Source organism: Eimeria tenella, genomic scaffold, assembly GCF_000499545.2.
Source record: "Eimeria tenella Houghton genomic scaffold, Eth_scaff63, whole genome shotgun sequence".
Classification (NCBI taxonomy): Eukaryota; Apicomplexa; class Conoidasida; order Eucoccidiorida; family Eimeriidae; genus Eimeria; species Eimeria tenella.
The window spans coordinates 47935-75675 of NW_013543429.1; the positions used below are offsets into that span (position 1 = coordinate 47935).

At 49.7% G+C, this 27741-nt stretch overlaps 4 protein-coding genes across 4 annotated transcripts; all 4 read right to left on the reverse strand.

Annotated features, from left to right (window-relative positions):
- Positions 1-66: 66 nt before the first annotated feature.
- Positions 67-3995, reverse strand: ETH_00014200 (uncharacterized protein; the record flags this gene model as incomplete). Its single annotated transcript, XM_013377806.1, has 4 exons — positions 67-492; positions 804-1367; positions 1616-2013; positions 2276-3995. The coding sequence occupies 4 exons, from the start codon at positions 3993-3995 to the stop codon at positions 67-69; spliced, it is 3108 nt and encodes a 1035-aa protein (XP_013233260.1).
- Positions 3996-5032: 1037 nt separating this feature from the next.
- Positions 5033-16862, reverse strand: ETH_00014205 (CAMP-dependent protein kinase regulatory subunit, putative; the record flags this gene model as incomplete). The annotated part of the gene is made up of 30 exons (XM_013377807.1): positions 5033-5348; positions 5526-5591; positions 5703-5962; positions 6143-6697; positions 6810-7031; positions 7230-7331; positions 7474-7608; positions 7859-7968; positions 8089-8206; positions 8471-8554; positions 8725-9081; positions 9230-9409; positions 9818-9925; positions 10066-10230; positions 10380-10606; positions 10891-11037; positions 11191-11240; positions 11359-11501; positions 11664-11701; positions 11825-11954; positions 12221-12381; positions 12508-12609; positions 12748-13948; positions 14418-14476; positions 14642-14834; positions 15042-15131; positions 15250-15424; positions 15598-16085; positions 16334-16397; positions 16585-16862. The coding sequence occupies 30 exons, from the start codon at positions 16860-16862 to the stop codon at positions 5033-5035; spliced, it is 6324 nt and encodes a 2107-aa protein (XP_013233261.1).
- A 2762-nt stretch (positions 16863-19624) lies between these two features.
- On the reverse strand, positions 19625-22607 carry ETH_00014210 (RNA recognition motif domain-containing protein, putative; the record flags this gene model as incomplete). Its single annotated transcript, XM_013377808.1, has 10 exons — positions 19625-19945; positions 20061-20144; positions 20310-20393; positions 20688-20753; positions 20987-21059; positions 21209-21244; positions 21382-21491; positions 21591-21658; positions 22001-22086; positions 22303-22607. The coding sequence occupies 10 exons, from the start codon at positions 22605-22607 to the stop codon at positions 19625-19627; spliced, it is 1233 nt and encodes a 410-aa protein (XP_013233262.1).
- A 1616-nt stretch (positions 22608-24223) lies between these two features.
- On the reverse strand, positions 24224-27371 carry ETH_00014215 (surp module domain-containing protein, putative; the record flags this gene model as incomplete). The annotated part of the gene is made up of 5 exons (XM_013377809.1): positions 24224-24298; positions 24509-24847; positions 25101-25233; positions 25424-25599; positions 26187-27371. 5 exons carry the CDS (start codon positions 27369-27371, stop codon positions 24224-24226), a joined length of 1908 nt encoding a protein of 635 aa, XP_013233263.1.
- Between the last annotated feature and the right edge of the window lie 370 nt (positions 27372-27741).

Genomic DNA, 27741 nt, shown 5'->3' on the forward strand with positions numbered 1-27741 from the left:
GTGCACGGTAGTTAAGGTTTACACTTGAAACAGCAAAAAAGCGGTGACAATACAGTTCGTTCCTTCCTAATCTTCTTCGGATGAAGACTCCGAAGGTAAGAGGGAGCGTTCATCAAATCTAACGGGAGATTTCCTCTTGCGGCCTCCACACTGAGTGTCGCTGTTTCCTTTGAGACAGCTTCGTGTTCCTTGAGCAGACAATGGGGGAGGCTCGTGAATGGATGCAGGCTCCCGAGCCAAGCGCCAGCGGGCAGTGGATTTGTCTTCAAGCGCATCACCACCTCCGTTTTCCGCCTGCTTTTCTTGATCTCTTATCTTAGAGTAATTAAGAAGTGCAAGAGAACTCTTGCGCGTGCGTTTCTTTACACACGCCTCACCGGCATCTCGCGTAGCCGGCACCGCGGCCGCCGTTCTTCCTTCCGTAGGCTTTGCATCTGTCTCACTCGGCGGTGCATCCTCCTGCCTTTTGTACGAAGAAGCAGCCTTTGCTGCCTGATTCGCACGCACCGCACACACAGTGCATATCCACGGTTGGATCCCAGCTATCAGCTATTGCCGAGAATTCTGCGAGAATTCTGCGCGTATGACAGGTGACGCCCTGCATGAGTCATATACGCACTGAAACCCCACGGAGCACGAAATATAGAACACATCAGCAGGTATTAAGCCGAACGCAGTTCACAGAACAGCTCACTGTGCACCCGCGCAGTATGCCCTGCGCATCAAGCTCTACGCAGCCAAATGCCACGAATTCCATAGGCCCCGGATATAGCTTTTCGGCCAGAAGTTCACAGAACACTCACCATCTTCTCTTTCACTGGAGAAAGAAGAGCTTCGAACGACTCCTTGTCTAGGCAAAGCAGCAGTAGCTCAGTTCCAGCGACCACTGATGCCGTGCGTCGAGTGTTTCTAATGAGTGCCATTTCTCCGAAGTACTCGCCTCGTCCCTGTCTCGCGAGCTCGAGAAGCCCGCCATCATCCTGCGGCTTTTGGGTGATTGCCTCACCCCTGTATATAAAACATAGCATGTCGCCGTGGAACCCCATTTTAAAAACTGTTTGACCCTCCGAAAACTTCTCCACCTTACACGCCATAGCCACCGCGACAATCTGCTCCTCCGGCATGTCCCTTATCAGTCTAACTTTCTGAAGAAACGCCGTAGCTACAGGAACGAACAGCTTGCGCTTTGTCAGCATGTCCTTAACCAAATCAAGAAACAGTTCCCTGTCGAGCACCCACAAGGCGCACTCGCTGCTGCTCTGCCGAGATCTTAACGTGCATTTTAGCTTCTCCCCTGACACTAGCTCCTCCAAACCAAAAAACTCTCCTGGGGCCAGAGACCGTAGCACCGAAATGCCAAAAAATCCCTGCAACAGCCACCCGCAAATATTATGGACGCTTGAGGCATTCGCGCTGTAATGCATGTCAAGTAAGTGGCTCGGAGTTCACACCTGCTTCAAGACGATGTAAGCACATGCTGCTCTCGAACTACTTCGGGCCCGAGTTAGTTGTACTGAGTCACCTATGGCTGAGCATCTGAGCTGCAAGCCAGTAAAAAACGCCTCGAGTGGGGTCCAAGCAGAGGTAGGCTGTCTGAAACTTAATGAAGACTTACAGCTTGGGAAACTTCGAATTCCCCTGAGCTGCACCACATCAGAGCAGGGTCTGCACCTTCCTCCGCCACAGTAGCGGATGCAGGGAATACGTCACGTCTCATGAGAGACGAGATGTACTTTTGCTGCTGCGGATTAAGAACTTGCAGTATGGGATCGTTTTTAATTGACTCAAGAAGCAAAAACGTTTCGTTGGTGAAAGCCCGGTGATCGTCTCGCTGGACAACTGCAGGATCTTCATATTGGAGCGTTTCCTCGACAGGGTCACCTACAACTGGTCCTTCGCCACCAGCTGCAGCTGCTTCAGACCCTGCATCTCCTCCAAAGAAGGCCCAAATCCTGTTACCCCATGAACGAAGCTCGGCTTCCTTCGCAGCAGCTTCCTCCGGAGACAGCTCACCTGCATATCATAAACAGAACGAAATAACTTTCCTGTCCAGTGTGATGAATTAGATGCACACTACGCCAAAGAAACAAAACATTGGAAGCAACAGAACAACCACTATCCTGACTAGTGTTTGCCACGTCAGTGTGATTCGACACGAAGGCCATGCCACCCCAAGTGGTCCTTGTCGACAAGCCAAAACATAGCAGTCCACCCTCAAATGTGCCCATATGGCAAATCTTTCACGGCATCGCAACCACTGAAGGCAAAACCTCACAGTTTGGAAACGGCATCGCCGTTCCCAGGTCCCTATTCGCGCTTTCACCAAAAGTTTGCAATTCCTCTCGCTTTGTATGTCCTTCGGAGGGCATTCCAGTCGTATCTTCTGGAACGTTCACTCGAGCAGCTGAGGTTGGAGTCTCCTGCGGCGAGGTACAGCCAGCCCCCACCACAGCAGATTTCTCTGCTCTCGCCAAGTACTGCGTTCCTCTATCCGCAAATGGTTGACAGTGGCGTGCACAACGTCCCTGTGTTGATCCCATTTTTAAGTCTGCATCTGTTGCTTCTGTGAGCCCACCAGGCGCAGCGGTGTCCCCTGTCTGCTGTACAAGACCAGAACTCCGCTTCCCAGCGGCTACATTATTCTCAGCACCAGGCAAACGCAGGGCAGTGTAGAGTGTTCTGCGAAACGGTGTCACAGTCTCTAGTTCATCGCCGCCTGCTAGCCTTGAAAAATTGACAGTGTCTTCCGAAATGTCCGCACCGCCAGACGCGTGGGGCTGTGATTCGGGCATACACACGTCCCCATGCACTCCAACGAATTCGTCATATGACGCTGGATCGTTCACGTGCGCTTTATCAGTGTTGATTGACGAAGTTTCCATCACATCAAGAAGTGGTGCCCCAGGTGTTTCCTCAATAGAATCACTGGAGGATACAGAATCATCTTCTCTGGCATTCAGGATTCTTTGTCCGCTACTAAGTAGCCACATTTCAATGTTGTCCGCTATCTCATGAAATGACATCTGCCGTACAGGGAGCTCTAAGGGGTCCTCAACCAACTCATCGGGGTCCGGCACACGCAGAAGATGAGGGTCTATTTGGTGAGAGTTAAAATCTCCATTGTGGTATAGGCACTCTGACTCATCTCCCTGTGATGGGCAACAGTCGTTTGGAGACCAACGAATTGGCTCCGTTTGCCCGCACAAATGCAGAAGGACTGTGGGCTCTCTGTGTAAGCCTTCGTCCTCCGGCAGCGGCGATTCTTCAAGACTCGTCTGCGATGTAGAGAGACACTCGATCGGTTCATCCACTGAAGGCTTGGGAGATAGGGATAGCACTGATACCTGTGTTGCGGTGTTCTTGGCCGTCGCTACATCTTCCCCCACGACTGGCCTTGCTCGACTCTCTGGTGACGCCTCTGTCGATTCACTAAGCTCAGAAGCTCCTGTAGAGACGCCCTCGATGGTAGCATTCTCTTCTTGGTGCTTATCGAAAGCCGCAGAAACCCAGGATCCAACAGCTGAAACAATTGCAGTCAGCCCTAACGGCTCTACAGAGCCAAATACAGAGGACGATATGGATCCCAACGGCGCGCTGGCATGAAGCCTATCAGCATCTTCCGGAAGTGGTGAGTCGCTCGGCTCGTGTGACCTTGGAGAGGCAACTGCTGCTACTAGTTCCGCAGATACGCAGACAGTTTCACCGCTGGAAGTTCCGCCAACGCCTTCCCTTTCTGAGAGGGTAGACAAGTCTTCGGTTGTGCAGTGGAGCTGATGTCGGTCTGAATTGTGCGTGGCTCCTTCCGCTGCGGCGTTTGAGTACAAGTTTAGAACCGACTCTGCAGATGGAGGGGAACCACTGCATGATTTCGGAGGGTTCTGACTGCACCTAGATGAACTAATGAGCGGCTGAATCGTTCCAGCTGCCTCTTCATCTGCCACTTCTGCAGCAGTATTGGAGCCACCGTCGCGCCCGGGACAGCTCTGCTCTTGCATCTTGTACGGCCAACTCTGCGCCACTTGCTGGTTTTTTGCAGCTCAGTTTTTGTGGCACTCAGGTCTGCAGATACAGACGCCACTGCTCAGCTCCGTCTCCATGCTTCGCATGACGGCGACATTGTCAAACAGCAGCAGGTCGTCATCTACATTTGCGGAGCTGCAATGCAATTACCCCGGTGGAAGATATTGTTGTTTCCCCCAGTAATAGTAATCCCCTCACGCTGCTGCAAGCAGACAAAATTGATAGGTGGTGCCAATGGCATGGCGGCTATTAGTTGATTTTTGAAGGGAATGGCCGTGGAAGCTTTAACAAGCTTGCAAGCGCCAGCTCACTTCAGCCACTTAATCTAAAACCTCCTCAACCGAAGCTCAGCAGCCTTCTCCTGCTTGTTTGTTTCCAACCATCAGCATCCGCTGCATGCTTGTCCCATGACTAAGCCTTATGAAGGCACCCGCTCTGCTCCAGTGCCAGCGTCGACAGAAAGCTCTTCCTCTGTTCCCGCTGGCGTTCTTGCTTAATAGCAGCTAGGGATGAACTTCGACGTCGTGACTGTTCAGGCCTCTCTGGGCAGGTTCGCCAGGGCTTGCTGGTGCAAACTTATGGCCAGAACCAGCGTAAGAGATTTTGCGCCACGAATTAATTAATAGATTGGTTAGTTTGTGTATCTGTCCAGAGAGCATGTAAGCTGTCCGCAATGACAAATGCCGAGCTGCAGCCCAGCAGCATCATCGAACACACAGTTGACAACTGCGCCAGTGCATCGCTCCGACCCATGGGTCCTTCGAGATCTGTTCATTTGATTGTGTATTTTAACTTGAATCGTTGAAAATAATCCGGTAGCACGGTGACCAGACTTACAGGCGCACATGGGCAGCCTTTCCGCATGCAGTGGCGCTCTTCATTCCCAGGCTAGTGAGCCGCTGGAACAAACGCCAGTACCTTCCCTTGTCCCGCTTGGAATAAATGCGCAATTTGAATAATATCCTTCGCAGAGTTAGTTGATTGACAGCTCATTTGTGTACTCACCTGCTTTTCAGCTCCGTGGGCAGCTCTGTAAGCTCGCCGCCACCAGGGGGCTGAAATGACTTTCCGCGAGTTCAAAACCACTCGCGTGATTTGCGCAACTAAGGGAGCCAAAATTTATGAGGCACGCAGTAGTTGTTACAAGGCATAGGCGGGCAGAACAGAGCACCCCTCCTACTCCCCACGATGCGTCGATGTCCAAACATGAACGGATTTCAGGTGTGTCTGTCAGATGGCATAGCAGTGAGCTATTCCGCAAACTTATCTCACCTGACATGAGCCCAATGAGCGTAGACAAAGTAATGCGGTCGTCTGAGGAGTGGACCCTAAGTTAAGGCACGCGTAAAGGCAAAAACGAATTACTTTGCACAGTGCCTGCTAAGCACGAAGGTTGGCTAGTTTAGCTGGGAAAAAGTGGCTGCATGGAGATCTGGAGAGGGCACCATTCCACACAGCTGAAAGTAGCAATCCCCAGACAGACGTGCGCACAAGGTCTTACTCACCCCTTGGTATATTCATCCCAGATGCTCTCAGCCTTGTCACTATCAACTCCAACGTTTGCACTCAAGCTGCAAACAGAGCAGTTCAACATCCAAAAGGAAAATGAAACACGCCTGAACGCTGCAGCCCTTTTATGGGCCGTACTTTAATGCAGATGAATTAGGCCTGTGACAGCACACCTCGTGAAGTTCTCCCTTGTGCATAAATCCTTCCCGTCAATGCTTGCAATCTTCAAAAAAGCATTCAAGGCAGATCCATATATCTCGACGGCTCGAAGATGGATTTCTGCTCCACTGGGCTCCACTCCTCTCGCGTTACGGTATAGGTTACCCACTACAAGGCGGCCCTTGATTGGGCGGCACAACTCGTCGAAGAGAGCGTCAATTTCTTGTTTTTGAAACCCCCGAATATTGCTCTTTTTAGTGAACGCGTAGAATTCCTGCTCATTCACCAGCATGCGACCCCCCATGAGGCGCCATCATTACACATGTACAGGTTCCAAGAACAAATTCCGACTCGAGCGGGTGTGGAAAGACCCTAGCTTAGCCAAATGTGCACATAAAGCAAGAAAGACGCATGAATTAGTAGTGCACGATTACTGCTTTGGTGTTTAAATTACATCTGCATCCACAATGTCGCTCTTGTTCACATCCATCTCTGCAAATGCGTGAGCAAGTGACCCATATTTGTTCTTAAATGTGCCAACAACAAGCTCCCTAAGACGATCGAGGTCGCCCGCTGTGATGGGTACAGCAGCCCCGGAGCTTGTCATGATTGGTGCCTTGTCTTTGTCCTTAGACACTTCTTTGCCGCCGGGCTTTTTCTTTTTTTTCTTCTTCTTCTCTTCATCATCGTGGCTTCCGCCACTATGTTCACTGTCTGCTTTGTGCGAGCTATCTGAAGACTTCTTCTTCTCTTTCTTCTCCTTGTATGCCTTCGCCTCCGCTTCATCCGACGTTCTCGTCAAGCTTCCTGTGCTGATTGTCTCATCTGGCTCTTCTGGTGAATCTTTAATGGAGCTGGGAGTGTAAAAGGCGCCTTGTGCCTTTGCGCTGAGAAGCCATGCCGGCATATCTACCTCCGGCGTCGAGTATGTGCTCTCCGCCTTTTGTAAAAATGCGTCTGCAAGGTGACCCAAATGTTTATCAAACTCAGCGCGGCCCAAATAGAGCAACTGAAAACCAGCAATGCACAACGAGTTGAAAAGTAGTAGAATAGGTAGAATTCATTCTTCATCTGTTAGACTGGCGCTAAAGTGCCTAGCTGGGTCGTTTCAGGTAGGATACCTTGACCTTTGTTTTCGCCACGCAGCTAGCAGTCCGAGGTTGGTTATTAATAAAACCGATTTCTCCTAAATAATCTCCTGCTGTCACCACTGCGATTTCCTTCCGTGGCTTGCCGGGCTCAGGTGACTTCTGAATAGAAGCCATCCCCTCAAGTACAATGTAGAACTTGTCTGCGGGGTCGCCCTCATGCATAATTATTTCACGTTCCCTTACTTCCTCGACCTGTTTCTCCCAGAGCACACAAAAAGAGGCTTTTTTCTATAAAGCAAGAGGCCAGGCAGACCATTTTTTCCTGGGTTCTTACCTGACACGGTTATGGTACGTGAAAAATGCAGTCACAACATGTAAGCACTGATACAGCAAAGGCTTTATGCTGCGAAAAGGTTCACGGTGAATACAAGTACTTCTTGACTTGCTGACCTTAAATGCGCGTGCTAGGCCCTGAAGTTGTTCGACGCTCAGCAAGTTGATGACAGGGACACCAGAAAGAAGCTGCACCACTTGAGGCACCTCCTCCTCGCTCTGAACACATTCACAAAGTTCTTTATGGAGAGCCTGCGAGAAGGAACTTGGAAACGCAATGAAATTGGTGCGGAAAGGAGCAGGCTCAATGGCCTTGTTCGTCTGTTCCCCCCCATAATAATTTGCCGTGTCTTAGCCTCACCAACGGGGTGCTTTCTTCCTTAGCAATTATTCTTTTTACGATTTTTTGGCTATACATTGACTTAGCATGCTCCAAAAAAGCAACGTGCATGTCACCCAAGAGCTCTTCGAAGTCTGCGGCCTTCAGGGCGTACACCTGAGGTTTGGAGTAAAAAAAGCAGCAAGCATCTCATTCCAGCGTGGCGCTTAACGCAGCCATGCAAACCAGGCACATAGCTCATATATGATATATGTGAACCCGGCCGGATATCATCAAGCCATTTCACTCGGTATATGGGGAAAAGACACTCGTCGGCGGGTAGAGCATAGGACTCGAGCAGCAAAGGTACACCTTGACATGAATCCTCTTTTTTGTGTCAGTTTTGGAGCTCAAGTAACTTCCTTACGTAGACAGGCGTTAGGGCAATGACATAAGCACTCCTCGGCACGTGTTGGAGGATGGACATTTCTCCAAAAAATGACCCAGATGTCATTTCTGATATCTTCTGCATTTTGCCTGAGAGATATACAACTACAATGAAAATCACCCCTAAGTGAGAGGTGGGCAAACGCTATTAGGAAAGCCTCTGCGGTCTTGTATATTTATTGTAGCAGTCGCACTGGGTTTGTGGCTCACCGCAACCTAAATAAATCTCAGTGGAAACCGTTCCAGATTCCAAAACATAGAATTTGTCAGGAGCTTCGCCCTGCAGTACAATTGCTTGGTGTGGGCTGTATATTTCTAGGCTCATGCGCTGAGAAGATCAAATCCGCGCAACTAGGAAAATCGAAAATGAGTCGTTTCGGGCCGAATCATTGATCCGCAAGATCTCCGTCCGTGGTATGATCTTGCATCAAGCTGGAGTGACACCCGCTTTCAAGCTACATCTCGTTCGCACGATCGTTCAGGAAGGCTTGGCTAGGCAATCAATAAGCTCTTTACGTTCGGCTGATGGTGCCGAGCAACAGGTAAAATCAGTCGTTGGAACATTATGCATGGAGGTGACGGAGGTGCTTACATTGCATATCTCGTGCCTACGCTCTTTCGGTAGGTCTTTCAGCACTGGAAGTCCTTCTAAAAGCAAGTTGCATTCTTCCCTTGTCTGTAGCACCGCAACCAGCACAAGTCGAGAATGGCCCCACCACATATTATGTAGAGTTACACAGTGTCTGAGTCCATATGAAACCCAAAGTAGCGTCGCGTTTATGAACCTTTCAGCTGGAGTAAAGCTATACTGCCGTGGCAAACATTGTCCTCACATCAGAAGCCCACCCTTTCAATGTCCTCCTGTAGTAGTCTTTCAATGAGATCATGATCAACAAGCGTCTTCTCTTGCGTCGGAATAGCAAGCGCCTTCCCCTGTGTCGGAATAGCCAGTGCTGTAGAGGTTATTTGAGAGCCCTCAAGGCTCTCACCAGGGGAAGATTTGTCTCCTTCTACGTCTTCCTCCAAGGCTTCTGAGGGACTTCGAGAATGTGGATCGTCCTCCAACGCATTCCTGTGACCAGCACGACTGTGCAGATTCATGATGCTGCGGTCCACTGTCGCAGAGCGTCCACTTCGCCTTCGAAATTCCATTTCCAACTTGCGTAAAACGCTATAAAATACGTCGCTGTCAATGGACAGGACCTGAGAGCTCAGAAACAAGGCTTCTAAACGACTTGTGCTGTATAACTACAGAAAATAAAACGCTTTCACGAAGAGCGTGTTAGTCTTCGTTCTCTCGAAATATTTGTTGCAAAATAACACTGCCGTTTTGCATCAAGTGCACGCTCACAGTGCAGTCAGTTCGAGCTCTGACAGATGCAGTATGAGACCGGCCCTGGACCGTAGTAATATCACCGAAAAAGTCAAGGGACCGGAAAACGCGGATCTCTACTTCGTCATCTATATCCGCAAATCCGACTGCGGCAGCTTCTCCATCTTTGACCATCAGTACGCGACTTGCCGTTTCTCCCTGTTAAGGCCAAAAATCCTTTGCGCAGTATACACGAGCTCAAAGGCCCTCCTAAAACATGGACTACAGTGCGATCTAAACTCCGGTGCTTGAACCGGCGCGAAGATTACACTCAGCATGAGCGACAAGCTGGTTTTCACAGCAAATTAAAGCGGCATGTGTAACAATGGACCCCAGATACTTACTTTGGTAATTATTTCCTCGCCTGAATGAAAAGTTTGCTTCCTGAAGGTCTGAGGGTTTGCATGTCACATTATATCAGGGCTGTCGACTCTATTTAAGACAATAGGAGTAAAATTTAGTCCAGCTATGCCGGGTGGAGCATGAGAGCTATTGCTGTGCCAATGCCAGCAAAGCACTTCCAGTTATGCAATGTCTAAAAAGAGTGGGCGTGCATAGTTTGCTTACTGCAGCGAGACACTTTAGCAACTCAGGAGCAAGCTTATTGACAACTGGTACTTTCCGGAGTAATTTTTGGTAGTCCTCCACTTCACGCTGTCTTTGAACAGCCAGCCGCTGCAGTTGACCAGGACAACAAACAGCCTTTCACACCTTGACAAAAAGAAAATGGCAGCACGCTGTCCATCACAGCACGCGGGGTTGTAGAATAGAAGCTGCCTACAGCAACACTGCAGCTGCTTAGTGGAGTCTCTCACTTCATATGATCTCTCAAAAACACTTCTGTCAAGAGAGTACAAAAACACATCTTCTGCCTGGTCTGCTTTGGCGCAAGTTGTGTTTGGCATGCCTTCCATTATTTCTTCCGAGTAGAGCAGGCATGGCGCAGAGATGTTCTCGAGAAGTCTGTATTGTATGAAACCCTGCTCCAAACAGTGCAAACAACACAAATGAAATTGAAGCCTTTAGTGTTCAAGTGGACAGCAGTCAGCAATTGTAGAAACAATTGCAGGCACAAATATTTTTGTTACTCCCGCAAATGACTGCACAGAGTACCGTGGTTCCTGCATACCGGCTGGAATATGTCAACTGATCCTTTGAGAATGACATACAGCGGACAATTGTGGTCTTCTTCCGCTTGAATGAGCTGGCCCTTTCCTACGGTGCGCGGTTTCATGTCTGCAATCATTGCCTTGCGATCCTCTGGGTACATACAATCCCACGGAGGCGAGTCAGCCAATACAGCATCAACCTGCGCTTCACTAGGGGTGAAGCCAAGGGCCTGACGAGCAGCCGTATCTGTACACAAGTCAATAATGGGCAACTCGCACACAGAGTGAGCCTCACATCACGAGGGCTCGCCCATGTGCGCTATGCGTTGCCTGCGAAATAACACCGATATTTAGATCACAGGTCTCTCGTAAACGCAGCTTTCATGTAGTCTTGAGGTGCTGCATGTATCACAGTATGTCTAACATTTGCAAGAATAACGGGAATAGCAAAAAAATGCGAAGTTACGGGGAAGTGCGTATGTAGTTGGCATCTTCGGTATACAGGGTGACAGTCAGCTGCAATAACCGTACAGGTGAGCTTCTTGAAAGAAGAACGCCTGCAAATCTTCGCTTCTGGCTTTGGAGCTTTCGTTGTACCCGAAAACACATTCAGCACATTATTTAGCAAATTAGTTGCGCCCTGCTCCACTCGCTCTACTTCCTCCCGGTCGACGTTATCTGAGAGAACACGTATCACAGTACTTCTACAGTGGCGACAAAAAACACGAGCAATGCGAAGTGCCCCTTCTTATATCTCCGAAAATCTTGGCCAGGCGTGAACAAAATGCTGGAACCGTCGAAGGCATGGAAAAAAATGAAATGACGGCGCACCTTCAAGCAAAAGCAAAACGTTTTCCCGTTGCAAACTGCCACGGTTAGATCTGCAAGGAGACACAACATTTCGAGCAAAAAATCAGCTAATGCAGGTTTTATGAGCCTTTTGCCTCTTTCACGTAGGGAAACGGCAAGTTGTCGACGCGCACAGTGGCTTCCACGGACCTATCCATATCTCTCCAAAGAGCGTTTGCGCAGGACAGGGTGATTCCAGCTTCTCCAGCAATTGTGACAAACTGCTCCTTGGTCACACGCCCATCTGGAGGGATTTTCGCGTCATTGAATGGCTGTTCCACGTCTCCAAATATCTAATGAGTGTCGCATGCGCACCATTACCTACAATGGTTCGACTGTCACAGGTGTCGAAGAAGCAACACCACCAAGAAACAGTAGTAGAAGGCATTGAAGTACTTGAAGATAACACAAACCCATTTGTGTGTTTTGCAAGCAAGTTGCTGCCATGCCCTAACTTTGTAAGATCTGGCACTGGATACGGAGGTGAAAGCCTCTTAGACACGCATTCTCAAAACCAAACAAGAGAGTGCAATGCTTTCAACTCCAAAGGTTTGGGAAATGCTTAAACCTGCCTCTTCGAGCCTTCGATGGAGCTCTGTTAAGGTACACGTATCACCTAGAAGATTTTTGTAGAAGTTGCTGAGCACCAGCATGCCGTCGCAGGGGGCAGAAAGAGTATTGTAAAGATCATGCGTATCGCTAAATGGTAAATTCATGCCCAAGTCGTCGACAAAGTTGGCGAACTCCTGCAGAAGGAAATTAGAAAACGAAGAGCAAGTACTCTGCAGTTGAAGCATTGAAAAGCCTCCACGAAGGCTTTGAGCTCTTGCTATGGGCCCCGTCTTTAAGTGTGCGCAAAAATTTCTGCGACGACCTCTATAGCTCAATTGCACACGGTTACGCTATCTAGTGAAAGAGAAGGAACAAGAGCTCAAGGATATGGAGAACATGAACGACGCTCAGATATTTTGCTGATGCATTGCGTGTCGACTCTCATCCGTGTACCACTCACACTGATCTTTACAATGCCAGAATGGTCAACGTCCATGTGCCTAAAGGCGCTAGCAAGTGACGTGTACTTCCCAAGGACAAACTCTTTGAAGGACGATCTGGGGGAAAGAACTGCTGGTCCTGCCTTTCCCAACTGATTTCCACCCCCGACGGAGCGATTTTCTGCGGTTGGTCACATAGCCAAAATATGTAGGGACAAAGTTAGGGTGGATACTGAAAATTTTAACTAATGAATGCAGTTATGTGGTAGCTTCTTCGAAATGCCGTGGACTCCTGCTTGAACCTTACGTTTGCAAGCACCAGGAGTGATTGTTTTTGGGCGCTTGTTCCTTGCAAGCCTGGTGAAAGTTTGCCCCATTGCCACTTTCTGCGCTACGGCCTGAAGTTTCTCTGCGTTGAACAAAAGCACCACATTCATGTGGTGCTATATCTTACTGACACACCCAAGCGCATTAATCTACTTCAGAAGGGTGTGAACTTCCTTCTACATTAAAAATTGAATGTCTTACGAAGGCATCTCATGCTTACTGAGGGCAGCTTTGGAGCCTTTCTTTTCGGCGAGAGGAGTTGGCAATGAAGGTGAAGTGTGATTGCTCCCAATGGACTGCTTGAGCCTGTTCTCCATATCCTTGAGCTCTTGTTCCTTCTCTTTCACTAGATCCAGAGCAACTTTTGCCTTTCTTTCAGCAGCTTGGACAGCAGCAGATAAAGTAGCCCTTTCTTCTGTTGCTGCAGACTTGAGAGCCAGTGTCTCTCTCGCTGCTTCCGCTTTGACTCGTTGCACTTCAAATTCTAGTTCCCTGTGCTCTTTACGAAGCTTATGGAGCTCATCTTCCAATTCCGAGTTTTGTTGTCGTGAACGCTCCCGTATCCTTTCCTCTGCAAGCTGACGTTGAAGGTCTAACTCCATAGCCTGCAGTTCTATTTCTTTCCTTAGAGACTCACACCGGTCTCTTTCCTTTTCAAGCTGCTGCTCATACTCTCGTTGCTGCTTCATCAACTCTTCACGGGCTTCTATGGAATCCTTGCGCCTCTGTTCCTCGAATTCTTCTTCCTTCTTTCGCAGCTTTTTCTTATGCTCAGCTTCAGCTCGGCGAAGTGCTAACCGCGCACGCATTGCCTCCTCCGCTTGCTGCAATGTAACCTCTCTCTGGTCTATGTCGTTGCGGATTTTCTTCAGCGCAACTATGCCGTACGAATCATTTAAATTTAAGTTTGTCTCCCCAGTGGATTCAGCTGCTTTGCGGGCTTCTTCCACGGAGACAGTGGCAGTGCTCGCTATCCTGCGAAGGACTACGAGTCGTCTTAAGACTTCCCGTGCTCTGTCTGTTGTTAGCGCGTCGTACAACTTCGAGTATGGATTTTGGTGGCCGCTTTGGCCGACAAGAGGAGCACTATCAGTCTCAGGCTGGTCCACACTCAGGATAGCACTATCACCCTGATGCAAATTACTGACACGCTCACAGCCATCCGCGCTAGCTAGGAGATTCTTTTCCTGTTCGCGTAGCTCACATATCCTATCTTGTACTGCGTCTACCACCTTCTGTGTTTCTGCGCGACCAATCAGTAGCTCTTTGGCAGTACGCAATGCTGCAGCCCTAGAGTCAGTGTCAGCAGCAACAATGTTGCTTCCTGTCAGTGCAACAGGGCCTTTGTATTCGCAGTCAAGCATATGAGCGCCCTCCTCCCATTCCTCTCTGTCTCCCTTCTCAAGCCGTGTCATGTCGCACTAAACGCAACACGCACGCATTCAGTGGACAAACTTGCTATGCTCTAAAGCTGAACTCATCAAATCGATTATCTCCCTCTTGGCAAAATTTCATTCGTCACTAGTGCAGAACAGGCAATATGTCTACCAAAAAATTTTGCCATCTGCAAGAGGACCAACCCTCAAAAAGTTGGTTGCATGGACGAGCACCAAATTACGCTGCGCTAAACACAGCGTGGCTAGTTCCTGGCAACCGTCTCAGCCATGCAGGCCAGCGCCATTACTGTATACAGTGCTGCAGGGAAACGCTCCATGACAGCTGCCAGGCGAGTGGCATTTGTCTGCATGCTACAGGTAGTCGACGACCGTCTGGCGTTTTTTTATCGTCGATAGCCCCAAAGCCACTATTGGAACCAGTCAATGCTCACTGGTGACGAAAATTCAACATTTATTAGGGCGGAGAGCCATTAACTGGGCTGCAGAGTCTGACCCGCAGATCGGCGACTTCTTGCTCTAACTCGCGCACTCTGATCGAGTAGCTCTCAATTCCTGCGCCTCACCCAAAGCTATACACATATGCTAGCTGTGAAGTTGATTCTGGTAGATACAAGTGCAGCACAGAAAAAAATCTACAGCATCCAAATCAGGAAAGCGAAACGAACTGTTGCACACTCCTGAAAATAAGGAGCCTAGGTAGCCCTTGGCGGCACTCACTGTGTGCATCCGCGGCAATCCTATCTCTAGCAAGACGTAAAAGCCTCAGACTCTCCTTCTCGCTCCTTGTAAAGCCCTGAATTTCCCTCAGCGCTGCGGCCTCCCCCGCCTGTGCAATTGTTCCCCGAAGCAGGTCACAGCGGAGCCCAGAAGCCCTAGCAGCAACAGCCAGGTCAGAAAGGTGGTCTCTTAGCTGAGTATCAAGCAAGCACCAAGCCACATTACACAGCGCCCGTCAAAGACGAAGACTTCGTTGCAGTAGTTGAAGAGCGGCTGGGCAACCCGTTTGGATGTCACAGGTAATAACACAAATGCTGTACTTCCGTGCCTCAATAAGCATTCAATGGACGCGCTTATTTTAAGGTCGTACAATTCAAATGCCTGTTGCAACCTACTGTACCTCTCGTTGCAAAGCTCGTAAGTTCGCCTGCCAACTGCGAGAAATATTTCGTTCACTTGCTAAACGCCTCTCCAGTTCAACGTTGATGTCCTGAGCGTCCCCAAACAAGTCACTCATTAATACGGAATCGAACTTGACGAGAATGATGTTGATATACTATCCGACCAAATGGCAGAACATAAAACAGTAAAATGCTTCTATTGCTGACTTGGGCCGTTGCAAGCTGAACAATTGTGTCCCTGAGCTCTGTCATAGCATTCCGGCCGTCTCCTAGTCCGAGCGCCTCCTGCGCAGCCCCCGCTCCACCAAACCGTGCTGCCAGAAAAGGATCAGAGACGATCCTCGCTTGAACTTCAGCTAATCGCTGTCTCATCACGATCGTCCTGCACATGGCAACAAATTATACTCCACTAAAGGACATTTGTTCCTGTTGACTGTTTTCTCCCTGTAAAGCACTGACACTTTTAAGTTGTGCCCTAAAGCTAGAAATAAGCATTTCTGCATGAGGAGATAGAATCAAGCTGTAAAGGGCCCAGCTACTGGGTTTGTGGCTTACTTCAGCATCAGATTATCTCGTTCCTCCTCAAGTACATTAACTTGCGTCTGCCACACACCCCTTTCGTAGTCCTTTATTTGGAAGTCAATACAGTCTAGTATTTCCTGAAGCTTTTCCGAGCATGCGCAGTATCGCTGAACGAAATTTCCACTATTTGGCGATTCTGCCCGAGGGACAGAAATATCAGGAGCCCATGGCGAGATGGTGCCGACTTTCTGCGCATACTGAGACGCTTTAGCAGCAGCTTCTGGGGCCACTCTGCTACCGGCAGCCTCAAGCTCCTTCGCATACGCGCGTTCTTCGTGATCTCTAAGAGCGTCACCTAAGCGTGTAGCCGTGGCTTGCAGACGAGCCTGGGCACGAATGGAAGACTGCAGCTTCAGTCTGAGTGCTTTGTTCTCGTCTATCAAGAGGCTTATGCTTGTAGCCAACTCCGGTCCGTAGCGTCGAGCGAGGCCACGGATTTCCGCTGCTTCAGGGTATTTCTCCTGCAGCCGCAAGAGCGCTGCAAGGCGTACTCCTTAGGATTCACGTCTTGAGATGAAAACGAGCTTTTCAATTTGTATCCGGCAGGGAGCAGTATTACGTCACGAAGCCGTATGCTACTTTTGTGCCCCACAAAGTGCAGCCAAATAAAGCGGCCTCGCAAAACAAAACGCTAGCCTATGTGGACAATGGTGCACATCTCAACTGGTGAACAGGTACCTATTGGTGTAATTGAGGGGAAGGTCCTCACCGCTTGATGTAATATCCGCTCCCGTAGATCTGCATTCTCCGCCTCCAAAATATTATTGACTTGCCTAAAACAGCAATATTGAATAACAACCTAGTAGCGTGAAGCTTACAAATGTCTCAAAATTTTCAAGAGAAGTCACCGACGTGCAATACCATAATATTCAATTTGCCCAGGACTTCGAGGCACCCTCCAAATGAGGGATACGTCAACGAGTTGGCGAAAATTTCTCAAGACAAGAATTCATCGCGTACCTAACTTTTCTTAGTTCCGTTCCGAGCTCGAACAGCCTTGAGTTGAGGGTCTTTTTTTCCTCGGCTTCTCTTTCCCCAGCTTCCAACTCCAGCAAAATGCTGCTGGTCCTTTTTATTCCCCACTGTGGAGGCTCACTTGTCCCCGGCTTCCGTGCTTCCAATGAATTCTTGATCTCTGTAGGAGCAGGGGCTTCACTCGAGGTCGCGCCACTCCCACTACTGCCGGGAGGAGCAGCGGCCCCAGGCATAGGGCCTGGGGTACGTCCCCCTAGCTGCATGATTACTGGGTATGCTCACTCTCCATCACCCAACTGCTGGCAAAACAGATACCTGTCACTTGCTTAAGGATACTGAGCACAAGTCCACGTGATTTGGACAAATTTGTTGGTTTACAGCAGCCTTTGTAGCTCAGAAGGCAGTGTCGACTTCGGGCTCCTTCAGCCCTTTGTTTCTCTTTTGTCGAGTTTGAACTAGCTCAGTGTACGCTGGGACACCAGAACTTTAAGTAGAGGAAGGTTGGCTTGAAGGGGTCTTATCCTCCATTTCACTCAGCAGGCAGACGCGGCGACTACATCGCAGTCTCTAGGGCTTCTCCGTCCCAAGATGGGTCCCTCTTTCCTGAAATGAGCAGCTTCAAGTATCCCTGATACCCTGGCTGAGCAACCAGGAGAATGTCCATGTCGTCACCGGACGGCCCACGCGCAGTGCGGCTGTGTTCACAAGCAGAGGTCCTCTCAGTCTAACTGCAATTAAACTTTAGAATATAAAGAAAGTTGCTTAATGACTTGAAGCGCAGTTGTTGCAGTTGTGGTCAGTTACGCGAGAAGCGAGGTGGTTGTGGCTGGCCGCAGTGCATGACGACTCACCAACCACTTGTCTGCAGCCCGAAGCTGCCTATGCTCAACTTTGGCAAGCCTTCAAATTCTTGAACAGTTTTTAAATGCGTCACTCGTTTTTTGCTCATCATCTTATCGCTTGCTCCCCACAGCCCTTCGATACGATCAGCTGGCCGCTCGAGACCGCCACACCGGTGGACGCCAGCAGTACCTTCCATCGTTTTTTTTGCTACTTTCACGTAATCTAGTTTGGTTTAAATGTAAATAGGGTATTATTCCGCGCCTTGCTGCTCATCTTAGGGGAAGCTGGGGCGGCTCCTTTCGGCGGCGCCCGCTGTCCACTACGTCACCACTGCTCCAGAAGAGCTACGCAGAACAGACTGGCCCCAAATTTTAGCTGTACCTCTTGGAATAATGCTCTTAATTGCATTGGCATGGCTAGGGTCTGCACTAACACAGTCCCCTTCCGTAGCCTCCCCTAGTGCAGCGCCCCATCGCCTTACGCCTCAGCTGGACTTTAGAGAAATTCCCCGAAGGTGCTCCAGCGGCGCTTCAGCCGGCAGCTGCAGCTGCACAAATACCTCATCCGACACAACTGCACCATGAGACGCCTGCAGAGGCGGGAGGCTCGTCGCAGCAGAGCGAGGAGGCGCCGGCCTGGTCGAGCGCAAGCGCTGGGCGGCGACTAGACTGGCCACGCTCACCCGTACAAATGACGGGAAGATGATGCTTTGTAAGCTTCTTCTAAGTAAGCGGCAAAGGGACCAGCTTTAATGCATTCTCACGAGCCAAAGAAGGTTCGCCGTGAATGCAGGTCTCCGAGCTCGTGCAAAAGAAAACGCCAATTAATCAACACGCTCGGATTATTGAAAATAAATACAGCTGACGAGGTGAAAGTTGCGTATGGCGCACGAAATGCGATATGATTGCAGCGCATGCTTCAAAGAAACCGTGCAATGTTGCGCAAACGTACGCCAGAGCAGGGCCCAATGTAGGTATATATGCAGGCAGACTAGTTTACCCTGCCCCTCTTGTTTAATGTGAAAATCTTGCAGTTTTCTTACTGTACTGCCTGTCTACATCGATATATTCTATGTTTTTAATTGCTCGCCTCTACAATGCGCCCCGTTCCCCGTCCCGAGTACCTCAACATAACCTGATCCGAATGCCTGACCAGGCCGTTTGACCAGGGGCACATCACCCATGGAAACCTGAGGAAGCAACTTGTAATGAAGTATGCAGTTGATTCTGCTCCATCTCAAATATGGGGGAAATACTCTAATGCTGTCAGTTCCTGAATAATTTTACTGTCTGCCACTGGGGCTCCAGAAAGCGTGCGGGTTACTTGTGCGTAGCGGCGTATCAAGGGTTCATGTTCGGGTTTCTACAAATAGATCTCTCTTTCGCAGTAAAAGAATATGGCGGAAGAAGAGAGGTACCCATGCTCGCCCCAGGGAAGGTCGCCCTGAGGTGAGCGGGGAGCCACCCTTCGACGGACACATCCCAACTCATTTTTCAAAAGGGCTGCATTGTTTCTATTGGCTTTGCATGTCGCTTGTCGAACAAGAAATGAGGAGCTATTAGATCAGCAGCATACTAAATCACTCAGTCATTCACAAGTAGCCGTTACACCCAAGCACTTCAAGCCAATGCGAGACTTGAAGTACCCAAGGGGTTCGTATAGTCCTTGAGCAGAAGATCTCTGTCTGTGGTTCCAAATATATTAGCCCAGCTGCTCCCACAGAAAAGGCGCAGGAAGGCTACGCGGCAGGAGAGGCCCACTCCTCTATAGAACGGCTTTTGAGCAACCAGGCCATCCAGAGGCAAGAAACATGCCATAATCATCGGCGGCATGAAGCAGTGTTACTCTAAGCTTGCACTGAAATGCAGGACACGTTGAAGCATCAATCTCGCAATTACGGACGATGTTCTGCACGCTCAGACGATTTGCTTTCGCACTCCGTTTCAAACGTGAAGGAATTTGTGGACACAATATCAGCAATTTTTCGCCATCACAACCACAACTGCTACAGCGCCAGTAAGCGCATTCTCAATCAACTGCGCGAGATTGCAGTAAATACACAACACTGCATAACCACGGCAGGAAACGCCGTTACCGTATGAGGCTTGACCACTGGCTCTTCCGCCGTGGTTTTGCCAGCTTCCGTACATCTGCTATGTGTTCGAGAGGTCTGTTCTGAGCTCTATTGTTTAGGAGGGTCGGACGACTCGCCGTTGGACTTCAAATCTTCTTCTTCCCACTCCTGTTCGTTCCAGCGCTCCAAACGCTCCTGCACTTCTGTTTGACGCCGTTTCATCTGGGAACAAATGGTACTTATGTTCACGGGACCATTTTCAGCCAATATAGACAGCCAAAAAGCGTCGCTTGAGGCCTGGGCAGCTGAACGTTTTGCGGACTGCCTGGGGCTCATTGCATGTAAGTCCGATTCCTTGCATTGTGGCGGCGGTAGCAAAGTTTCCTCGCCTTCAAAGTCCATGCACTGCGCTGACATTATAGCGTATGCCTGAAGTAAGAGACACGCCAACCACCGGAAAGCAACTTTTTTTTTCGCTTGAACGACGCTCAAATTGAGAGACAGCTGCCAATGATTCGATTTACGCAGCAAGCCCATTCCCCACCTCGTCTTCTTGCTCCCATCGATGATTAATGGCCTCTTCCTCATTAGCAGCCGGGATCCTTGAGCTCCAAGCGCAGGCAAGTGTCTGTGGAGACACGCGAAAGGATCCAAACGCTTCACTCACCTTCCTCCTCTCCATTCCACGTTCAAGTTTATTGTTTACATACCTTGCTAGAGCGTGCTTGTGCAGTTATAACCTATTTTGGGCCACTGTGTGGGCACTTTACACAAAATGTGTGTGCATACTTACCCTCCCGTGAAGTTGCATTCCTTGAAGATGGGTAATTGCGGCCAGAGCTGCTTCATGTGAAGCCAAACGAACAAAGCCGAAGTTCTGTGGGAGAAAAGTGTAATATCCTTCATGAAGTATTTCGCTACACTGTGTAAAAACTTCACACTGTATTTTAAGTTGCTGCCACGCAACGGTCACAGGGAATCCCTATTTTTCACAGTGCCAGTAGCGCAAGCATCTCATTTCACGTCCTGCTCTCACTAGATGGGCACAGAGTCACTCCTCAAAGCGTGTTCAATACCCCGTAGCTCAAAAGTTACGCTCTAGGATGTTCCATACGCGATTTCCCTCGGCTACATTCAGCGCGGCAGCATGCTCAGTTCATTGCCTCCTTACCCTTGTTGGGTGAACTTCAGCGGCTCTGACTACGTCAAAGTATGAGCAAATCTCTCGAAGCTCTTCCTATGAGGTGAACGTGACAAACAGCAAACACAATATAAACATGAGCGTGACACTTCAGTCGTGTCTCACTTTACTCATGTGCCGCTTCACATTCAGCATCTAAACGTCTATCTAAACTATCTATCAAAACTTTTCCAGCCAAGAGAGCTCCTCCAATGCGATCGTTCGTAGAGCCTGTGAAGAAGACGTTCAATACCCTGTTTCACGCCTCTATAATTTCGCACTCTACTTACGCCATTCGTCAGAGGAGGCAAGTTTGCAATGAAAATGCTGCAATTAGCCGCATGAGTAAGCGGCTCCCTAGGACTGCGAACACTCACAAAGGCAGTCAAGTGATGTACCTATCAATGGCATTCATGTGGGGCTCCATACAGCTTACTCATGAAGTCAATTTTCCACAACAGAAGCAAGCGTCTTTGTGCTGCTTACTTTCCTCGGTGTCGGTGTTTGTGCACCTTACGAACGATAAGATTTGGCGCACTAGGCAGATCCTGCAGGCAGGAAAAAGCATACGCCTACCTCATTTATTTACGTGTGCCGGTCTCGTGCCTATCCTTCAAAGCTGATGAATAAATATCATTCCCTTTCCAGCAACACGGCTTTTTACGGGACTGTAAGTGGATTGGACGGCACCTGCAGCTTCTTCAACACCTCGTCTGATGTGTTTTCGTCGGAATAGCGAAGAAATGCATACTCCTGCATTCCTCTTCTGGAAGGGATTCCCGCCACCGCTGACATCTAAGGACACGCCTACACACCCATCTGCTATGATACAGTCAACTACGTGAGACTTTAAGGAGGGTTGGGCGCCAGATGAAGCACGGAATATTTCAATACCTTCACGTGTGTTGGGGCTATTCCTGTTGCTGAAGTAACGAGCTCCTCGACTTGAGCAGCGGTGGCGCCTGCGTTTGTGAGACCACTCAAGTTGAATTAGGAGGAAGAAGTATTAACGGCAGCGTATCGGTAGCTGCCCCGGGGCTAAGTCGATGGTGGGGATTCGCAAAAGTGCATTCACCGTTAGGGAATTCTTAGAACACAAGCCATTTGGAGCAGATTTAACGAACGCGCAGACCACCTCAGCACCCTAAACACTTGGCAAGGGAAAAAGACGGATTTGGGATTTTGTCTGGAACATGGCCAATAACACTGGCCCTAACAAACGGCTGCTGAAGCTATTAACAAGCAACTGTCAATGAAAAGGAAAGCCCGGATAGAGGCGGGCAACAGACTGGAAAGCGAAGCACCTGGTTGCAAGCCAGAAACGTAGATGTGATACTGATCAATAACAAGCGGGGTACTCCATGTCTCGTGCAAAGAAAGCCGCACTTTGCTGCAACGCAGAAGTAATACTAAAGTCAGTGCACTCATCCCAGAGCCACAGTAGTAAACGCAGCAGCTAAAACTGTGATAGTGCTTTCACTGAAGATGAGCATACATTATGTAAATAAAGAATGCAAACCAAACTGCTGTTGCCCCTTTTTCCAGAAGCCATTCGGGGCAAGTAGGAGTATACAAAAGGGGAGAAACAGCAAAATGACAGCCTTACGACGAAGTTCCCGGCAGAAGGACAGTTTTCCCAAGGAGCCGAAGGGCTAAGTCTGCCAACAGTTCATGCGTGAAATCAACAACAGCATAAATGCTGCCCCCATGGTTATCAGATGCAATGCGAACGCTAGATACTGCGTGAGGAAGTTGCTCCAAAAGCTGTTTGCGCTGACTGAAGCCATCGCCTTCTTGCCGTGCAGGGTTCCACGGATCTTCTTTGGGGTGCAGACGGTTGCTTCGCCAGCTGCTCTGAGGCAGAGAACCTTGGCGTGCAAGCACGGGAGGCCGGCTTTCTTTAGCATTCATTTGTGTTAGGCTCGACTGGCCAGCTTTCCCAGAAAAGAGCTGTCGCAGGGCTTCTGTTGCCTGTTCGGCGCCCAGGTGTTTTGGCAGATCACGCACAAGGATGCTGCGCACCTCGACCTTCGGCCGTTTCTCCGTTTCATTTTCTGCAACGACTGAATAATGTTCTATATCAGTTGACTCAAATAAACGCTGCATTTTCTATGTCTTGCCTGGCACGGCAAGCGTGGTAGGCCTACCCAGCCTCACACAGTGACCGGCCCAGTGGTTTGGTTAAGTTTGGTAAGCCCAAGTGGGCGGCGCCAACGAAAACTGTCAAAAAAGACAAGAAACCTAGAGAACATATCCTTTTCAGTAGAAATTCGGGTGATTGGACGAATTTTTCTGAAGGTCACCGGTTGCTCCAACCCCACCGTGCATCAAGCGTGCACGACCTGGTTCTGTTCAGCCATTTCCCAGCAACCCCGCGGAACCTTCACCCACAGTTGAGCACTAAGATGAAGTTATTCTCATTCTTTCATTTTTCATCTTAATACGTTGGCTGCTGAGGACCAATATGATAAAGTATCTGCAGATCGGTGTACAGTGGAGTGACCCTAACCTGCACCAAACAATTCAGTGGCCCTCGTTTGCGGGGCCCCTACTCAATGAGTACTTCTTCTTTCAACGCACCTGCATCTAATTATAACAAGAAGAACACAATTGTCAGCGCTGTGCTTTTCTCGAGAGTCTAGGAGCCGCGCGCTGCCCACTGCTGCTGGGCAGGCGCCAGCCCAGGACACGCAGACGTCCTCACTCGTTGCAATCACAACATTCACAGACCCTGGCAAGTACCAGGCATTAATTTGACACTATCCCTGGTTTTACTAGTACCGTATGCAGCGTAAAAAACACCGCTACATAGGAGTTCCTGTAGAAGTCCCCAACAGTGCTCTGAATGCATGTGCAGCCAAACGAGGCATACCTCCATGCCATTTGAAAAACCGTATCCCCTACGGAGGCTATGGGCGTACATGCCGTGAGCGCACAGCTCCAGCTAGCGCAGCTCCGCATGAGCGGACCTCCTCCCCCGTCAAATTGTCCTGCTTTGGCGTGGCCACCCCTTTAGGAGATTCTAAGTCGGTGCAACTGTTCATTCCCAGTGCTAATAAAATAGTGTTTCCCATGAGTTGCAACTACACTGATCCCCTGACGGGCCGCATCTGGCTTAACAACGTCTTACTAACTTCCTAATCAAAGTCGTTTTTGCTTGTGTTCGGCCCGGAATGTGCGAGAGGGTCCCCACTACGAAGCAACACTGACTCATTGACAACTATGTCGGCAGCCTCCAAACCTCTGAACAAAATGCCTGGTAAGTAGGCTGGCACCTTCAGCTCTTCGGCCGCAACGAAGTTTCCCACCTTCCGCACATTATGTCAGTCATCTAGGTGACTGTCAGTTGGCAAGTCAAAAAGCCACTAAACTATGCGTGTTGGTCAAAGCAGAACGAACGCACTGCAAGCTGGGTCTGCCTCGTTAATACTTCGATCCCCAGTTTAAACAATGCAAGCATTTGTGGAAACAAGATAATATTAAATTGCACAGAAGAACCCAGTCATTCAAACAGGAATGACCCCTGCTCAACGCGAAACAACTGAAAGATAAAGTCGGCTCTCCGGAGAGCGGATCCCGGCCTCAACCAGCGTCAGGTGGTCCTGAATGAAAACCGCAAAGCGCATTTAGCTTGAAGATGGAAAATGCGTTCATGGTAAGACGTTATCTGTGGACACTACAACTACTCGCGAAGGGACGCAGTACTTGTCATACATCATAAGCTATTAGACGGCAACACACACAATCAAGAACCCCAAACCGCGAAACTCCGAAAATGACTGAGATTTGTGCTGGGCGTGAAAGGTTCTCACTAGCATGGCTGGGCCATCAACGGAAGTGGAAAGCTGAAGATCTCTCGCCCTGAGGGTTTCTGCACCGATGCCAGCATCCAAGAGAGATTGTTTCAGTTGAGCGCCCGTAAGGGAGCGATCGACCTCCACCTGGGCCTCCTGCGCCTCAAGGCCCTCTCCCTCACGGCAAACAACAGTCAGCAGCAGCAGCGAGGGGACGCCATCAGCAGCCGCTGCCGGTGCAGAAGGCGTGCTGTCCACCCGCTGCCTTTTTGCTTCTGGTGCCTCCCCAGAAACTCCAACGGCCGCGACTGTCGCCTCTGCACGAAGCGGGTCAACTTCAGCCTCAGCCTCCAACCGCTGACCATAGTGAGACACAGGCACGGCCGGACAGTCAACATCTCCAGTAACAAACGTGAAAAAAGTGTACAAAAATTACCGCAAAAGTGAAGGAAAAACATGTGAATACTGAACCCCTCCCAACAAACAGGCTACTCAAGTGCACTAACTGCCTTACATTGCAGCCTGCCAGAGATACAGAAACAAAGGGTAACGACCTAGAAGTGCCACAAGAAAAGTCACACAAAACATCGGAAAAGACAGCAACTCCTACCGCGTGGTCATCAACGGAACCAAAGAGATCTGGTCTCTTGGCCACAAATTGTGCAAGGTAACCCTCTACGTCTTCTAATGGAGCGAAGGCAGACTCCGCTTGCGCCTTTTCAAGGAACCGATCCTTCTGTTCCCTGTATAAAAACAGGGAAACATATCTTTATTTGTGTCAGCAAGACCCCACCATACGCAGTACACCGTGGAGTCTCTAGGAACAAGTGGTGCTGCCTATACAAAGCAGTGAATTCTCTCTTCTCAAAAAATCAGCCTTGTCAGTTGCATATGCACATTTATGTAGAAGGCTGGCTCTGGGGCTGAGCGTACTTCCACTTGGGGTCAAGCAATAAAATTCTGAGATGGTTTGTCATTTGGTCTGCAGGTATTAGCTGCCCTGTAATGGGGCACCGCTGGAAGCCACTGGAGGCCCCTGTAGCCGCCTGCCTCTTCTTCGTGCGTACGTATCCCTTCACGACTCTCAGTGGCGCAGCTGGGGCTGGTGGCTGTCCCGCAAAGACACACAACACGAGAAGCAAGGTGCGATATATGTGTTTCTGAGATCGAAATGCAAACTACGTAGGGCGGCAGACGCAGGAAAAAGATCCATAACAAGCAGCGTACAAACAATCAGCGTACAAGGCGCCATATGCAAATCGGGTAAAAGTGCTTTTGAAGCATATTGAGACAGCCTCAGCATGAAGACAAACAAGCAAAGAAAAAGATTTGAAAAAAAAGCTTTGTTGTGGAAGCAACACAAAGCACGACACCAAAATAAACTACGAAAAGTGCATGAAGGTAAGGATGCGGTAAGCAATGCAACCACCAGTCAGCTCCCCTGCGCAGAGTCAACGGGTTCCCAATGCATCTGCCAAGAGAGACTGGAGACCCTCATGTCGAGTTCGCGCCTTTTACGGCGCTGTTTCATCAGCTGGCAGCCACATCCGTACACGGCTACGCTCTTCCAAAAACGGGGTCAACATTCACACAATAAATATATCAAGTGTGCAGAAGGTGGAGCGTGCAGGTCCAAAACACGCCCGTAGCGGTAAACACTGTAAAGCAGAGAATTGATGCAGCACCGGTGACTTGCCAGCTCTTGCTGCTTTTCCGCCGCAGCCCTTTCCGCTGCTTCTGCAGCATCAGCACTGCCTGCCGTCGCCTGTCTCTTGTCTATGGCTTGTTTGGCTGTTTCCTCCTCGTCTTCTGTTTCCATGGCTTCGTCATCCTGATCAGCGTCCGCACCCTCAATAAGCTTAGCGATAGAGTCCACTTTATCACCTTCTTCTGCCAACCCATCCGCAGCGGTGCCATCCTCTGCTAACAATGCCTTGGGCAGCTCCTTAGGGATAGACTTGAAGTCGATGGGGGCTGCAAGTGGCAGCCGTTCATCTTCCTCCGTGAAGTCGATGGTCTCGACAACATGAAAGTCTGTCCACTCTAGCGACATCATCAGCCGCCTTTCTTCCTGTGTTTTGGTTTCCTTTTCTTTGCGCTGCTGAAGCTGCTGCCGCTCGTACATCATACGACGCCGCACCCGTGCTAAGAGCGCCTGGCGATTCCCCGCAGTCTCCTTTATACTCTCGAGCATCTCTTTCTGTGGCAGAAGACACTTCGTATATGCATCCACAAGCGACGCGAAAAAGGAAAACAGATGGTGTGAAGGCTTGAGAAAGGCAAACTGCGGGTTTTGCTGCTCTCGCTGAGCCAAACCCGCCAAGAACTTTTGACCGTTACGAGCCACAAATTGCGCGGCGCAGCGGATGATGTCCAAATCTATGGGAGCCACCCACGGATGCTGTAGCACGAACTGGTGTGGGGGAGGAGGTTCAATTTGTTCCTTGTTAGCTTCTTTCTCGCTCTCCCCTATCTGCGTCAACATCAGCAGCTGCTGCTGCTGTTGTTTCTCCTGCTGCTGCTTCTGCTGCATGTCTCGAATGGCCTGAGGCACTTGTGGAGTCGGCGCAGCTTCACCCGTGGTGAACTCTCTGACCTTAAGCTTGTAGAAGGCGTGGTAAGGATTGTTTGGCAGCAAGAAACCAAACTTCGTGGCGCTCTGCTCCCGGAGCACGCGAGACTCGAATTCTGCCCCATTTTTTGCCACAAACTGTGCTGTCTTCTCGATGACACCCCTCATATCTGCGGGTGGAAATATAAGGTCAGGATGGGGGGTTCCCGGTGCACCCACATCGGAAGTCCCTACTCCGGAGGCGCCAGATGCGCCAGGTCCAGTGGGAGACCCTGACGGGCGCTGAGTAGGCTCCACTGCAGCGCTCATTATCAAAATATAAGGAAGGACGGGACAAGATGGAGAACGAGAAAAAGTTTAACACAAGGAAGAGCTGAAAGCTGTGCTGCTGCTGTTGCTGCTGGTAATGTTGCTGGTATTTTGGAAAGCAGTTGGCGCGCCGAGGATCAAAGGTGATAAGTTTCAATGAGAATAAAAATTAGAAGGTCGAGAAACTTGGACAGAAAGTGGGGAATTTCCTACGGCAAATAAACAACAAGTGTTTCTGATGTGCCGCCGCCGTCGTCGCAACAGTAGCAGCAACGTGCGGGAGGCACGGGGAAACTGCGTGCCCCGAATGTCCTTAAAACATTAAATCCAACTCAAAAGGACAAGTTTCCAGGACAACAGCACTAACAAA